We start from the raw sequence: 16586 nt of genomic DNA on the forward strand, positions 1-16586 counted from the left end.
GGAACGTAAATCCGGTGCGGTGCGTCCCGTAACACAAATCCAACACCCCCATGCTGTGCAACTGGCCGTATGGGCGTCTCTGAGTAATTGCCCCCAGCTTTCTTCGCTCCTATTGGTTGCCAACAATGGTTTCCGTGTGAACCGAGAGAAGGGGGAGCGGTGTCTAAACCTTCCCCGAAACTAGTCGAGCCAGAAGGACAGAAACAGAGAAGAACCGCACCCGCAGTTGCGTCGCAGCCTCGTAAGCCTCACGCTCACCCTGCATGGGCTAGCCGGCAAGCTAGTAAGCTAGTTTAGCTTCGTCTAACAACGCCGCCCGGGTGATACCAGCCCCCAGTGTGTACTCATCACTCGTGCCCTCCAGCCTGGCTTCAAAATGATGAAGTTTAGATTTCGTCGGCAGGGTACCGACCCGCAGAGGGAGAAGATAAAACAGGAGCTCTTCGCCTTCAGCAAGGTAAAGTGGCGCTGAATGTCCAAACTACAGCTAAAATCTTTAAGTCTCAGTTGAAATGAGCAAGTCAGGCTCACCAGTATTCATTTTCGACGCCTCTGAGGCTTTAACAGGCTTTTTCCAAATGGAGCAGTAACTACCGTGGTTTGTGTTGTTCTGCAAGCAGAGGGGCTTTTGTTGATAACTTGTGTGGCTGGCTTTAGTTATTTGCTTGGCGTGTTAATTAGTCAAAGGCCCGCACTGAACACACCACCGAAACTGGCTCGAGGATTGCTACCAGATTACAATTCTCGTTATCATTGCAGATTAGCAAGATTGAACTGTATGCAACTGTTGTGTGAGACATCAGAATCAGTGAAAAAAAACAAAAAACACGCAGTTCATCTTAGTTTTGTTGTGAGCTCAGACCTCAGGGGTTTGTGTGCACAAGTGGTTGGGTAAACTGTACGCACTGTCATCTCATGCACACTTATGTCCAAAGTCCAAATAATGTTTTATTGCCATTTTATTTGTGTCCGAGTCAAACCGATCAAAAGCCACCTAGTGTTGAGGTTACTTTTAAAAGTAACTTTTCTTTGATGTTCTAAAGTTCAAAGAGGGAGTTTGCATTGTTTAAAAAAAAACGTTAAGCAAGATTTAAATGAAGTCTCAAACTAATCCTGCCCCCCTCCTTAAGTCTGACTTAAGCCACGCCCCTCTCCAACATGCACGAGCGTTATAGTAAAACATGACCATTCATAATGACATGTGATGAAACTGCAGTCATATGTAGTATGCACATAACAAAATAGTAGTGGGTAGTAATACTAAGCTAGCATTAGCACTGTAAAGCATGTTAGCTGCAGCTGCTACATTGGGAGTTTGACTTTGTAACGGAACATTACGATGAACGTTACGATTGAAGTTTTTGCTTGGACTGTAGAATCAATCACAGAGTGTTAAGTGTAAGGGAGATGATCGACAACTTGTCAGCTGTATCTTCTGTCTCTCGTTGGTTGTTTTTCATAAGGCGTGGTGGTTTCTAATTCAAATCTAATTAGAGGTATGAGGTGAGGCAAGAGAGGAATTGTTTTTCACTGATTGGTTTTACAGTCACGTCAGACAGATAGTTTTGACAAGTATGCCAATAATTGATGGTGTTTTTAAAAATTGCAAACTTTTGAGGCTGCTATTTGTCACTTCCAAAAAGGGGTTGCAGCAGTTTGTATTGTATTCCCGGTCATTTTCATGCAAATGGCATTTCTGTCGTGGTAATCTGCTGTGCCAAAACAAACAGAGTTTTGCAGAAGTCTGGAAACTGAGTTGTTGTCAATACACACAGTGCGTCACTCGTAAAGTGGATCATACGATACAGCTGCCCGAACGTATTGACATTCAAATACAGAAATTGCTCACCTCGCTTGTATAATTCAAAAAGTCTTGTAGACATTTGTTTTTGTGAGGCTCATGCAATTTTAACTTTGCAATTTTCTTTATTAATCGAGTAAAACCTCCAAGGTCAAACACATACTCGAAATCACTTTATGGTGCTCCTACTCAAAGTGTCTTGTTAGATTGTTTGTCATGTTCCATGGTCCATAAAGCGTCGGTTGCGCTGTGAAAACAAACACGCTTAAGGTTGGACGCCAGCTGCCACAACTGACGCAGAGGTGGTCTCTCCACAGGAGTTTGCGCGTCCACACAAGGTTCATGTTTTACTTCCCTCCAAATAAAGTCAATGAAGAGCTCAGCTTGTCCGACAAGATGTTGTCTCTTCTTTGGAGAACTCAAAGCTTTCCCAGCTGCTGCGTCTGGGGGCCGTGAGGGCCAACTTTGAATTGGATTGAATCAAACAAAGCCATTTTTGAGAATCATTCACACACTTTATCATCCTCCATTTTTAGCCGCCACAGGGTAAACACATAGACGTGGGAGGGTGTGTCTCAATGTCAATAACATTTTAGGCCTCGCAATAACTGTAGAATGAAGCTTTGTGTCGCTTGTTATAAATCTGTGTATTCATTCTGTGTGACTTTCACAGACGGTGGAGCATGGATTCCCACATCAGCCCAGCGCGTTGGCCTACGACCCCGAGTTGCAACTCATGGCGATCGGCACAAAGGCGGGAGCCGTCAAAGTGTATCCTTTCCTCCACGTTGACTTGACGCGACGGGAATAGCCGTCAGAGACAATTCAGTGGAAAGCTGTCAAGTGCATCTGTTAAATACATTTGGAGTGTTTTGAAGTGAGTTTCTTTCACATTTAAAGAAGGTAGACGGGGTTTAAATGGGCAGGTAGAATCATTAATATCGGATCGCAAAGGAAAATAAGCACAATATAATCTGCCCGAATGCTATTTCGGAATTTGAGAATCCCATAACTGCGTCGTTTCGGTTGCGGCAGAGTGGATTCTCGCACCCTACCGAATTCCTTCCTTTTGACATAACAGAAGTGTTTTTCTTTGTGTGGTGGCAAAACGCTGGCACCATTAGCACGGCGGTTTTGCGGTTAATTGTCTACTATTTTCTGTATATCATGTTCGTCTTTGCAAAGTGGGCAATTTTACTAGACGATCCGCTTGAAAAGAAGGGACAGGTCCGACGGAGTGTTTGTCTTGTGTGGTTTCTTCATGTGGTTCTTTTTGAGCGTGTTTTGCGAGCGTGTGAGGCGCAGCGAAGATTCGCCAACATGCCGTTGTCCGCGCATGGCAACTGTACGCTTCTTTGGCCAATATGGACTCATTTATCATTGTCTAGAAAGCTGTGTGTGTGTGTGAGCATGAGGCAGGAGAATCAGCTCTTTGAAATGCAGCTTTTTAGAATCCCTGAGAGGGCGGGGGGGGGGGGGGGGTGAGCAAGCCTGGTAGTACCAGGCAAGTGGAGAGCAAGCGAGAGAGTGATGGAATGAGAAATGGCGGATCGGAGCATTGCAGATAAATAGCGGCAAAATAGAAGAGCCCCGCGAGAGTGACAGATGGAAGGAAAAATAACTCGGGCGCTTTTTTTTCCGCAAATGACTGATACAGCAAAACCCAGACAGGCCTTCCTCATTCTTTAAGAGTCCCAGCTGCTGCTGGAATTTCTGGAAAGTCAGCGCAGACTACAAAGCATGCAAAGTTGAGGAAATGTGCACCCGCCGGGAATTTGGAAAACTTGGAAAATGACTTGATGCAATAGGCTGGCACCCAGGTCAGTCAATGACCCACCTGCAGGTTTTCGATTGCTCCAAAAAATAAGCATCTTTATGGATCCCACTGGATCAACCGTGCCCGCTCATGAAAAATGGAGAAATAGCAAAAGTGCATTTTTGAGGTCTAGCGTTAAAAGACCACATGTCAGATGAAGCAACATACGCAGAGTCGTAAATCAGTAGAATTTGCGCAGGGACTTGAGCTAATACCACACACTTCACCAACCATGTCAAATAAAAAATATGGCAGAGAACACGCAGCCGGCCACTCAAGGCGTAGTAGCAAAACAATCGAGTATGTCACGTGAGCTTTTAGCCGGGCTCACACGCCCCCCTAAACCCTGTTTTGTTTTCGAACTGTCATATTTATTTTGATCGCTAGCGTTTACATTCCTTTAATAGTCTCAGACTCTTTGACACGGGCTTGACCCGGCGGCCCGTGCTAGCATACTCGGTTCACGCCAGATGCGGGGCACCCACCTGGGAAAAAAAGCTGTCAGAAAGCTGGCAGCCGAGAAGATCTATCGCACAATATTTAACCTCGTTGTAAACTTGGCATTTCCCTCCTCTTGTTCTCATACTCGGCGTATTTCACTTCCCTCACATTGTGTGTGTTTACAAAGGCCGAGTCATATTACACCCCAAAGTTTCTCCGACCACAGCGTGGGGCTCGGGGAGCGGGGACAATGTCGAGGGCTCCCGTCTTCTTCCGTGGAATGTGTGCCCTGGGTTAACCCTCCCTGTGTGTAGATGGTGAGTAAGAGCTTTGTTGCTCAAGTCGTGTCTTAATAAAGGGAGCTTTTGAATTGGTTTCCAAGACAACCGGTGCAGTTGCCTGGGATGAAGTGCTCTGACCAGAGGAGTTTCAAAATCTGCATCTCAGCACCTCAGATGATTATTTGGCTTAGCCCAAAAAAAAAAAGAACTGCATGAGGTTGAAGTGTAGCAAAAATTGACGCACCTTGTAGTATCGGTAACTAACATCCTGTGGATGAGCTAATATTTACACAATCGGAACGTTGCTTTCATGTTTTCTGTGTGAGGGTGCACTCCGAGTTTCAGTTGAAGATCCGACTCGGCACAGGTACACACACACACGCTGGATTAAAGGTAATTGAATCAAGGCCAAAAAGTGCCATGGTAAATCCAGATTGGCAGCATGTCTTTTAGCTTGTATTTATTTAAAAGGTAACGCAAATACAGCTTTTCAAACTGACATGTTAGCAAGAACACTGAGTCAGCGCAGATCTCAAAAGGAGTGAAGCACTATGCTTGTGAGATCATGTTTCCCCACAGAATTTTGGAACCGGGTCAAACTCCACATCGTTTTAACGATTAAATCCGATATAAGCGACCCGAGCCAATGTGATTCGACTGATTATAAAACGATGTGAGCATGTTCCGTATTTTCCATGTTGAGGTTTTGTGCTTGTAATAGGGCAGGAAAATTGTAAAAAAAGAAAATTGGCTATTGATGGCATATTGTAAAATATTGCGCAAGTCTTCTCGATTTCAAAGCCGGCTATATCGGTTGCGCCGTCGGAAAGTGGGACACGAGAAATCCCATTTGCGGCCGACGGATGCAAATTAGACGAGGATTGCGTCTCTCGTGGGTGGGTGGGTGGAGTTGTTTGGCTTGTTTTGAAGCGGAGCTCGTCATTCAGCAAACATCCTTAACGTTTGGGTGACTGTCAAGAAGCTTCGTCAATGTTTTCGCTTGAATTCAGTAACATGTTTGAACTTGGAGCTTTTTATAATCCTTTGTATGGATATGTGGTCATCTTAAACAAAAAAATACGGTGTCATCTTTCCTTTCTGACATCCACATCTTGTGTGTGTGTGTTTGTGGATGGGCGTGCCGCTTGTGCGTGCACGCGCACGGAGGACAATGCCTTCTGTTTGTCCGTATTCAGACCGTGAAATTGCTTTATCCTCGCTAACACTCTTTCTGCATCACTCGCCAAGTGCGTGTATGGATGTGTATGTCTGAAAGAGAGTTGTCGAGTTACTGTAGACGTGCATTGTTAACATTTCGGGGGCCAGCAAAGTGAATGAAACGCATTGTGCCATTCAACAGGTTGGCCACGGTGAACAAGACACCAAAGGACCTCTCCTGTTCTTGTCCGCTTTGTTTTTTGTTTCTTCTCTTAAACTGCTTCACTTTTTGGCTTGCCGTTTCATAATTGTTTTTCTCTCCCCTTTGAGAATCGTTTCTAATTACCGCCTCGCCGCTATTTCCAACTTGTCACATACGATCGGACTTCATTGTTTGAAGTCTCTGATGTGCTTGCCAAAGTTAGTTTGCGGGCGGCTCCTTTCATTTATTAAATTAGGCACCTTTTTTTTTTATATGGCCATAATGAAATTGAATAGAAGTTTTATTTTTGAAGTCAGTTTAGATTGTAAACAATTGCCATGTTGTCTATTTGCGTAGTTGTATGAATGCTTGCAGACCAGTCAGACCGGTTTATTCTGCACACTCGTTCCAGTTTGTATTTTCTGACTTGAGCAACACATACACTTTACACTGTTTATAGTAAATGAGGCTCCATTGATGACATCATCACTAATGCCAGGAAGCATCTGGGGTGTGTGATACTGTACACGAACCACTTGTGATCATAACGCCTTCGCTGCGTGTGTGTTTATTCGAGCATGGCCTGAACCGCTTGTGTATTCTGTGACATTTATTTGACACCAATAACCCGGTTCCTTTTAGAAGTGCTGCCGTGTCAGTGTTCCTCGCAAGGGGTCGCCGACCTTTTTGAAACTGAGCTGCTTTTTTGATTTCTGATTCAAGCAATAGACGCTTTCATGTGTGGAAGAAGGAGGAAGATGTTTTGAGAAATAATCCAAATTATACAGTCTGCATGTCTGCAGACATCTTAAGGCTATTTGCAGGTTGCCAGTTGGTATTTAACAATGTTTAACACGCTGACGTCCTTTTTTTGTTTTTTCTGTGCTTAATTCACCCCGATGGAAATTGCTCTTGATTACATACGCACGCTGGTATTTTAGACATTTGCGTCAGCCGGTGTCGGAAATTGCTATGAGCTTTCTTTGGCGCTCCAATGACCTCTCTATTATTACATTTAACTAGTATGTTTCATTGGCTTGACAGCTCACAATTGCGCCGTTTTACTCAATGATAGTGGACAGATCTGTATTAAACAAGAAATGCCGTTTTTTTGCGTGTTCCTTAACAATATGCTCAGTTATGGAGCTCCTGGCGTGGAATTCACCGGACTCCACGACGACACAACTGCGGTCATACAAATTCACTTCCTGCCAGGACAGGTAAGTACCCAGACTGTCTTCATCAAGTCCACGTGATGAATATCGATAAGATCATACTAATTGATGTCATTCTGTCTGACCCAGGGCCGCTTGGTGTCACTTCTGGATGATAATACCATTCACTTGTGGGAGCTGACGCCCACACCTCCCAGGCAGGTGGGAGGGGTTAAGAGAGACGGTGTGGTCATTCTACAGGAAGTGGACAGCTACAGTCTTCCAGGAAGACCAGGCATTGAGAGCTGCAGGTAATAATGACCATTTATGTGTTTATTTTGTTTGCACTTGAAGCAGCTGGTTGTCAAGTACTTTGTAACAACCGTGTTCCTATACTCTTCTCGCCTCTCCTTTTTTTCTCGCCAGTACCACACGAGTGACTGTACTCCTCCTGCTGAGGTCATGTGACCTCCTTTGTATTGGAACAGAAGGAGGTGGTGTGTACTTCCTGGATTTGCCCAGTCTGTCACTTAAAGATGGACAAACGTTGCTACAGGATCAAGTCACACAGAGGTGAGACTGTCGCAAATGTGAAGAAATAAGTTAGGATTTGAGAAATGGAAATCCTGTCAAAGTAGGATTTGTTTAGTTTTGAATTGGTGGTGTTCACAATCGTAAGTAGAAAAGGTGTTTTAAAAGATTGCTGGAACAATTGTCTTATTTTAAGATAATCTTGCTATAAAGTACAAGGTTGCTGTATTTCAAATTGTGACAAAGCGCATGCACATAAACACAATTTTTCAGGAATGCACAATTATCTGTTGGCGCTGGATCCCACCGGATCTGCCCTTACAGTAACCCCGTCTCCCAAATTCACACCCAAAACAATTGCCACTCGCTCGTTGCGTTACATTTCATGTCAACTCTTGTCAGAGCATCACTTGGGTTCAAAAGTAAAACTAAATAATACATTCATAGATACGCTTATGTTCAATTATTTTATTTTTTTTTTCGCAAAAAGGCAACAGGGTCCAAACAGACACCTTTTTCTAATCTGTTTGCTCATGACAATTATTGTCTTTTTTTTTGGAGGTGGAGGTAGCAACGTGTCTCTTTTTTTATTAGGTCAGCTTTTGTTGCTTCTTTGGCGATGTTGCAGCGCTTCCGTGCTGGGTGAGCGTCCGCCCGGTCCAGCAAAGCCCTCATTAAGCAGCCTCGTCGAAGGAAGTGGGCAGGACAGAGGCCTAATGAGGACCCTGATAAGGATGTGTGTGAGGGATGGGAGCTTTTACACAGTGAGGCTTTGTACCAGCTGCCAAGCCGCAATGTTCCGGTTGGGGAAGTGTTTCGGCTGAATATACAACTCGTGGACTCGCAGTGGCTCATCCCCGACTCCCTTTAGCAGGATACCGGATTCCCTAAAAATACTTTGAGACAATGGAAATCTGTGTTAGGGAAGTTTCTCCCTCTATGCTTCCGGGAGAGGGTCTTCCTTGTTGAAGCTGAGCAAAGCAGCTGGATGTCTGTAGGTAAAGATAGATGGATAGAAACGGAGACATGCTGGCTTTTTCCGTGTTTGGGTCCAGCAAAGAGCTCAGAACGACAATGTTTTCTTGTCTCTTCCCAAATTGTTTTGATTAAAGTCCTCCTTCCTCCTCCACGATCCAACCACCGTTTCCTCCCACTCGCCTCCCCGTCCTATAGCCGAGGGAATCCTCCAACATCTCGAGGGTGTGTCGTGTAAAACATTCCGCCGTCGCCTCAGAGGAATGTCTTGTTGGCGAGCGCCTTGCAGCTCGGATCCTGCTTATTATCGAGCTCGCTTCATTGTAGTGTTGATGGAGGAGCAACCCTGGCTAGCTCTTCCACAATAGCGTTAGCTTGGTCATTCAATTTCTTATGCTGATTTGTATTTTGTGCTCATACATGACTACCTAGATTGAATCATCAGAAAAACACATCAAGATGGCGGTAATGCAGAATTTTATTTTTACAGGGTCATTTATAATGTCTCGATTCAGTGGCAGTAGCCCTTAATGTGAGCTGTCACGTTGCATCCTGGGATATTTAAGATAATGTTAATTATCAGTCCATGTGTTTTATTTTAACAATGGAAGTTTGCAGATAAAAGTGCAAGGCACTCGATTTTTTATTTTGTTTCTCCAGCCTGCCAGAAGACTACAGATGTGGGAAATCATTAGGGCCTGTGGAATCTCTTCAGGAGCATCCTCGGCAAGCGGGGAAAATTCTAATTGGCTACAGCCGAGGTCTGGTGGTCCTCTGGGATGTGAGCAGCCGTCAAATCGAAAAGCTCTTCCTTGGCAAGCAGGTACCATAGCAAACTCAGCTTTTTTTTTTTTTTTCCCTCCCCCCCCAATCACAGTAGTTCACAGAATAGTTTGAAACCATTGCGTAACTTGCTGAACTTAATTTTAATCCGCTCTTTGGGAACAAGGATTTCTAAGTGCAGGGACTTTGCAGCAATATTAAATCATGCCACACATTTTTATGTAAATTCCTTTACAGCAGCTGGAGAGCCTGGTGTGGGAATGTTCAGGAAACTTATTCGTCAGTTCCCATAGCGATGGCGGCTACTCCGTTTGGGCAGTTGTCAACGACGACTGCAACGGTCAGCAGCCGGTGTCCTCGACCATCCCATATGGTGAGAAATATTCGCGAGAAGTTTAAAACGCAAACATTCTTTTTTTATTTGCATACACATACCGCACAAAATGCTTTCCGCAACAAAATGGGGACATGGCACGCATCGACGTGACTGATAAAGCTTTCAGGAAATGCCATCGAGCAAACAAGAAGGGAAGGGTCAAACTGATTTGGACCAAAGGAGAAAAAAAAAAGGAAATAAAGTGGAAGAGCAATAAAAATAATACATGAGAAAAATTGCTTTTCTTTTTTTTTTTTCAGGCCCTTTTCCCTGCAAAGCTATTAACAAAATCCTGTGGAGGACAACAGCGACTGGGTGAGTACTTCATCCAATTTGATTTAAAAATAGATTAGTCCCTGGTTCTCATATATCCCCGGCAGAACTATTATCACGAACTACCGGCTCGCCAAGATGAAAGTTCTTGATGGCTTTCGAAGATGACGAATAAAGTCACACCTCTGTATTGTAGGTCACCAGTTTTATTGTACAGCGGAGGAATGCCCAGAGCCAGCTATGGCGACCGCCACTGTCTGACCATTCAGCAGGACACAGACCACGTCACCCTGGACTTCACCTCCCGGGTCATTGACTTCTTTACGGTCCACAATGTTGAGCAAGAGAGAGGTCAGGGAACTGCCAAACATTTACAAGTGGTGAATCGTAAATTCAATGGCTTCTTCTTCTTCTTCTCTCTGTAGAATTTGATGACCCCTCAGCGTTGGTGGTCTTACTTGAAGAGGAGCTGGTTGTGATTGACCTCCAGACCTCCGGTTGGCCTACTATGCCCACTCCTTACCTGGCACCTCTGCACTCATCGGCCATCACGTGCTCCTGTCATATAACCAGCGTCCCTCCCAAGCTGTGGGAAAGGCTGATCAATGCTGGCAAAGCGCAGCAGAGCCACGAACACGCGCCCGGGGTGAGAAGTCAGCATTTACGTCAATCACTTTTGGTCACGGGTCAAAGGGTAAAGATGCCCTCCAGGAACTGAATTACGCAACACAACATTTTCATTAGCTCGTACTGAGCAATTCTTTGTCTGCTTTACGGACACGTGTGTTCATATGCTCATGCCTGTGAGTCTTTTTTTTTTTTTTTTGTGGTCACATACCATTTTGAACAATAAGGTATAAATTATGAGTCTGTGCTGTTTTTTTTTTCATTTTTTTTTAAAACTGTTTTTTTTGTTTTTGTTTGTGAAGCGCTGGCCCATATGTGGAGGGAAAAACTTGGCTCCTCCCCCCAAACAACAAGAGCTGCTTTTGACAGGGTGAGTACCTGCACATGCACAAACATGCTTAGTGCGATTTGAAATGGCAACCTCTGTCATGACAAATCACTGTTTACATTTTTCACTTGGAGCCTCAAGGATATTCACTCGATGAGATTTTTCCCGCGTTTCCATGGCAACCGTTAAACGGCCACTTTTTGGATTCGCTCGGAGCTAAAGAAGGGAGACATCTGGGCACATTAGCATTTGGGGAGATGCCACGATTAAAAAATAAATAAATAAAAATTGCCTTTACAGACATGAGGACGGAACCGTGCGTTTCTGGGACGCGTCCGGGATCGCCCTCACGCCGCTCTACAAACTGAGCACGGCCAACGTCTTCCACACAGACTGCGACCCCTGCGACGAGCCTCGGGACCCGGGCGACGACCCCGACCTGCAGCAGGAGGAGGAATGGCCTCCCTTCCGGAAGGTGAGAAGCGCCAAGTCATCTTTTCCCTCCTCATCGGCAAAACACGTGTGCTCGCTGGCCTAATTTCTCATCCGATTGCTTTCATGTGTTTGATTTTCAGACAGACTTGGCCATGTTTTTCTCGTTATTAGAACATGATTATAAAGAGAACATGTGCTCCTTAATATCTTGGATACAAAAGTAGTAATAACGGAACCGCCTGAGGAGTATTTCAATGAAGTGGTTGGACATCATTGTCAAATTTCAGTTTGACTATCAATCTGTCGACCAGATCTGAAATGTACTCTGTAGTCTTTGTGTCTCCATGTCCGACACCTGTGCGGTGTGTTTTTCATATTCCTTTTCCTTCCCACGCTCACGCCTCCACGCAAGCACGCTTATCTGCCGTAACCTGTGGTAACCGCGCTGCGTGTTCAGGAATGGGGGGGCCCTCTTATGGGATGAGAGAGTAGTCCCCCCCCCACCCCACCCCCAACCTCCGTAATGAAAACCAGACCCATCACCCCACTTCTTTTTTCTGCGACCGACTTCCAGGAGATTCAATTGGAATTCAGCGTGTGTACGCACGAGACAGATTAATGTGTGTTTTCCTGAATACGTATAAGGGGAAGGAAAGGAGAGCATTGTTGCTGCACATTGCAGACTTTTAAAGTAGTTCATTTCAGTGGAGGGGGGGGGGGAGGTCACGTTTAAAGTTTCCTTTTTTGTAACTATTTCCTGAAAGTCCCGAGGTTACATATTACCTCACTTTCAGCTACATTCCAGCTCGTTCCTATCTGTGTGCTTTTGTATTTCTGGCCTGCCTGTTATACAAACATACACACACGGATGTCTCGATAACCGTATTTCATGACAGTTTTTTTAATTGTGTCTAGGTGGGCTGCTTTGACCCATATAGCGACGACCCCCGTCTGGGCATCCAGAAGATCAGCCTATGCAAGTACAGCAACAAGTTGTTGGTGGCAGGCACCGCCGGGCAGGTAAATTTTATTTTGCTCTTGAGTGTAACAGTAGTTTTGTGCGAAACGTGAGAGAACTTTGTGTTAACCTTGGCCTGCATCCAAACATCTTCACTGCTCTGTTTTGTTGGCAGTGCGCCGTTTGACCTGTTCAATATTTCAACTTTTAGTGTGTAACACTTCCACTCGCTGATCTTTAGCAGACCTCGGTGGTGTTCCTAAGCAGGATCATGTGTTTTCCGCCACCTTCAGGTGATTGTGCTGGCACTGAGCGACGAGTGCTCGGATCACACGGTGGACGTGGCCGTGGTGGATCTGCTGCAGGACCGCGAGGGCTTCACGTGGAAGGGCCACGACCGACTGGAGCCGCGCCTTAGACCCGCTCCTTTCCCTCCGGGCTTTCAGCCTCAGGTGCTGGTGCAGTGCATGCCTCCAGCTTCAGTCACGGCGGTGGCGCTGCACGCCGAATGGAACCTCATCGCTTTCGGAACCAGTCATGGCTTTGGTCTCTTTGACTACCAGAGGAGAAATGCCGTCTTGGCCAGGTATGACGACTATTGGGTAGAAATATACCCTTACGTATGATTCTAACTCTTGGCCTGATCTTTTAGGTGTACCTTACACCCTAACGACTCACTGGCTATGGAGGGTCCTCTCTCGAGGGTCAAGTCCTTGAAGAAGTCCTTACGGCAGAGTTTCAGGCGAATCCGCAAGAGTCGGGTGTCTGGGAAGAAACGCACCATCAGCACGCCCACCAGCAAGGTATGTGCTTGGTGTCATGAGACAAATGATGGCATCAATTTGATTTTTGTTGATGTTGCATGCTGGTGTGTTCCACAAAGGTCCAAGAGGCCAACGCCGCCCTTGCCGAGCACGAAGAAATGGCTCCCATCCAGCGAAGGATCGAACCTCGATCAGCCGACGACTCGCTGTCTGGAGTTGTTCGATGTCTGTGCTTTGCCGACACTTATCTACGTGACGGTATGTTCACTTGCTCTCTTGTATTCTTTCTTTTTTCAAATTAAATATAGTGTTGCTGCTTTTTAATGGCACTGTCTGTGTGTGTGTACCAGGCACGCACCACGGACCCACACTATGGGCGGGCACCAACTCGGGCAGCGTGTACGCTTACGCCCTGGTCGTACCCGGCGTGGGCTCGGGCCGCGGCTCCGAGCGAGGCGTCGCCGGCGATGGCGGCGCTTGTGTGGAGGCCGTGTTGGGCAAAGAGATCCAGCTGATGCACAGAGCTCCAGTGGTGTCCATCAGCGTGCTGGATGGGCGCGCCAAACCTCTACCGGAGCCTTACGAAGCCTCGCAGGATCTCTCCATTGCTCCCGATATGTCCAATCCTCATTCTGTGCTCATCGCCTCAGAAGAACAACTCAAGGTAAACTTCAAGATAGAGTGCCAGGAAGAAGTTTGTTTTTCCTCACTCTTTCTCTGTCGTAGGTGTTCTCTCTCCCTAAAGTGAGCGCCAAGACGAAATTTAAGCTCACCGCTCATGAGGGCTGCCGGGTGAGGAAGGTCGCCCTGGTGGTCTTCAGCTCCACGGCTCAGGAAGACTACAGCGAGCATACACTCGTCTGTCTGACCAATATGGGCGACATGCACCTCTTCAGCATACCTGGCCTCAGACCACAGGTAGCTTGAAAGCCTTAGCGTTACTTGTTTTACACACACGCACCAAAAAAAAAAAAAAAATCACACCTTCCCCATTGTGGTGTTGTTTTTAGGTGCGCTACGATTGCATCCGCAAAGAGGACATCAGTGGCATTGCATCATGTGTCTTCACCAGAAATGGACAAGGTGAGGAACAAGTGGCATTAAAACACCACACAGTAGTTGTCAACATTCCAAGCACGTCTGCCTAATTATTGTTTGTGTGCAGGATTCTACCTGATCTCTCCCTCAGAATACGAGAGGTTCTCCTTGTCTGCAAAAGCCTTCACCGAACCACTCTGTTCTGTTGCACTGGAGCGACTTTCGCTGACCAGGTAACAAACTAGTCCTTAGTTAATCTCTCACATTAGATGCCGTTTGGGCTGACCACAGTTGAGCGCCACTCTCAGGCTGCTTGTGAAAGTGATGAATTACCAGAAAGCTCTCCAAGTAAAAAATTCATGCGTCTCCTCAGCGACGTCACGACGATGCTGCCACAGGCCAACGGAACACTCAAGAACCAGATAGGACAGGCTGAAGGTAGTAGATGTGCATACTTCTCCATTGTGCTCCATTAAAGCTTGCAATATCCAACAACTTGAACTCAAAGCTTGCCGTCATGTTCCCTCGGCAGGACAAACGGAGGGGCTCCCCAGTTCGCTGTCCTCCCCCCTCTCGGACACGCCCCTGAGCTCCCCTCTCAGCTGTGCTGACGTCACTTTGGAATCCACCGGGGAACTCACCGTGGAAGACGTCAGAGACTTCCTAACGTAAGCAACTCATCTTCATTTCCGTTATCCCCAAAAGTGACTTCAATTTTTTGTCGTCGGCTGCGCAGCACGGTGGACGAGGAAGAGAACAACCTGAAGAACATTCAAGAGGAGGAAGGACGCCCTCCTGGCATTCTCATCAATTGAGCAGGTGACGAGCAGTCAACACTTACGTCATGTAATATAATTTACATATGGATTTTATTTTGAAGAATATTTAAAAGATAATTCTTGAAGGATCTCTTGATGGATACTCTGCTGCTATGTACCAGGTTCTCCTTGTTGTTTTGGAGCACTTATTAGGAGATGGGGTTGAGTGGAATCATTTGAAAAAGTTGCATATTTCTACAATTTTGCAGGGAGGGACTCAAGTGGTCTCTGGATGGACTTGATTTCAGTGCTGGACCACAAACATCTCATCACCACATCTCGAGTTCACTGTGAAGTTCCCCCTTGCCCGGTAGTTTGGATTGCTTTGAACCTGAAGACTTAGTGGCAGGACCAAATCTTTACCCCCACCCCACACACACTCACTACTGTCCAGTTAACATACGACCATTAATTACTTACTGTTAGGTTTCATCCCAGAGAGGTCGACGTGACGTGCGTTTCGATTTTCTTTGGTGGAGGCAACGGGTTGTTCTTGCACCCCACCTACACTCAATATGGTACAGGCGGGAAGAAAGCCTTATATGGAAGTTTGTGCAGCTGGTTTAAGAAGGTTTTTTATGGATTTTTGATGGCTTTTGGCAAAGTAGAAGTTTGGCGGTGGTGCGGTGGTTGTGAGATGTTTGGACACCATTTAAACCTATTGACACTTGAACAATGTGTTCATACTGCCACTGTACACTGACACGGTTCTGACCATTGCTGTGGCCGAAAAGTCTTTTTGTTTCATCTTTTTAGCTTTTCTCGTGGGATGTGTGGCAAGTAAGGACTAGTGGGCTTGAACGCAGACGTGTGTGTTAGTTGGACGAGTCTGAAGAATGCACCCATTTGGCTTGCATTTTGGTGCATTGTGGGTAATGTATGCTGGCAGCAGAGCTTGAATCACCAGTACTTTTTTTTTTTTTTCTCGAACTTTTACTGTGTAAAAACAAATCTATGTATACATACTGTCTTTATGTAGGGTAACATATGACATGAGTCACGTGTTTGAGCCTAAACAAAACAAAACAAAACAAAAAAAAAAAGCTTCCAGCATCTTTGAATCACAATACTGACGAGCCTAAAAAGGGACCTCACTACTAACTTATCTAGCTCAAGTAGTAATCCTGTCACTTCTACCCTTTTAATTGTCGTTTTAGTTTTGATTTGTGTTTTTGACTTACGCAAATCATTAATCTTTCCACGCTACAGCTGACTGTTTTTAATTCCACTAATTTTTTCTGTTCATTCTGTTTTGTGATTGGTATTTTATTAGTATTTAGCATTAGCATTTCAGCTGATGAATTGTGAATGTTAATAAAATGATGTACTCTCTAAGTGACACTGTTTTTATTGGTTCGTTTCCAACCAAAAAAAACATTTCCTTTGTGCTGAGATACTTTCGGGTACTTAAGTGGCTACCAGTTTTAATCAATATATCTATATACATATATATCTATATATTTATATGTCTATATAGATCTCTCTATGTATATATTATATATCTATGTACTATATATCTATATGTATCTATATCTATGTATCTATATATCTATCTCCAAGTTACCCTCGTTAAACACACCTGAGTGAAAAGTTCAGTTCATTTTCGCCTTCTGCAGGAGCCCAACTTTTGCCACAGGTGCACTTAATGAGGGAACGGGGCCGCGTTCCAATATGTTTTCCAAGTTACCCTTGTTAAACACACCTGAGTGAAAAGTTCAGTTCATTTTCACCTTCTGCAGGAGCCCAACTTTTGCCACAGGTGCGATTAATGAGGGAACGGGGCCACGTTCCAATATGTTTTCCAAGTTACCCTCGTTAAACACACCT

At 45.3% G+C, this 16586-nt stretch overlaps 1 protein-coding gene across 1 annotated transcript; it reads left to right on the forward strand.

The window, feature by feature from the left end:
- Window positions 1-165: 165 nt before the first annotated feature.
- Window positions 166-16094, forward strand: llgl1 (LLGL scribble cell polarity complex component 1). The gene is made up of 24 exons (XM_049744921.2): window positions 166-457; window positions 2475-2572; window positions 6838-6919; window positions 7004-7164; window positions 7280-7426; window positions 9020-9182; window positions 9380-9515; window positions 9779-9833; window positions 9988-10142; window positions 10217-10437; window positions 10721-10788; window positions 11047-11221; window positions 12097-12201; window positions 12433-12725; window positions 12792-12942; window positions 13023-13161; window positions 13254-13567; window positions 13630-13821; window positions 13914-13986; window positions 14069-14174; window positions 14315-14379; window positions 14474-14609; window positions 14678-14760; window positions 14969-16094. The coding sequence occupies exons 1-23, from the start codon at window positions 377-379 to the stop codon at window positions 14754-14756; spliced, it is 3195 nt and encodes a 1064-aa protein (XP_049600878.1). The 5' UTR covers window positions 166-376; the 3' UTR covers window positions 14757-14760; window positions 14969-16094.
- Window positions 16095-16586: the final 492 nt, after the last annotated feature.

Source organism: Syngnathus scovelli, chromosome 16 (assembly GCF_024217435.2).
Source record: "Syngnathus scovelli strain Florida chromosome 16, RoL_Ssco_1.2, whole genome shotgun sequence".
Taxonomy (NCBI): Eukaryota; Metazoa; Chordata; class Actinopteri; order Syngnathiformes; family Syngnathidae; genus Syngnathus; species Syngnathus scovelli.

Bases quoted from the DNA above. Each gene is read 5' to 3' on its own strand.
- llgl1 (XM_049744921.2), top strand. From the start codon at position 377: ATGATGAAGTTTAGATTTCGTCGGCAGGGTACCGACCCGCAGAGGGAG. The intron at 7,427-9,019 runs GTGAGACTGTCG...TTGTTTCTCCAG, and splicing joins CAGGATCAAGTCACACAGAG to CCTGCCAGAAGACTACAGAT. The intron at 9,834-9,987 runs GTGAGTACTTCA...TCTGTATTGTAG, and splicing joins TGGAGGACAACAGCGACTGG to GTCACCAGTTTTATTGTACA.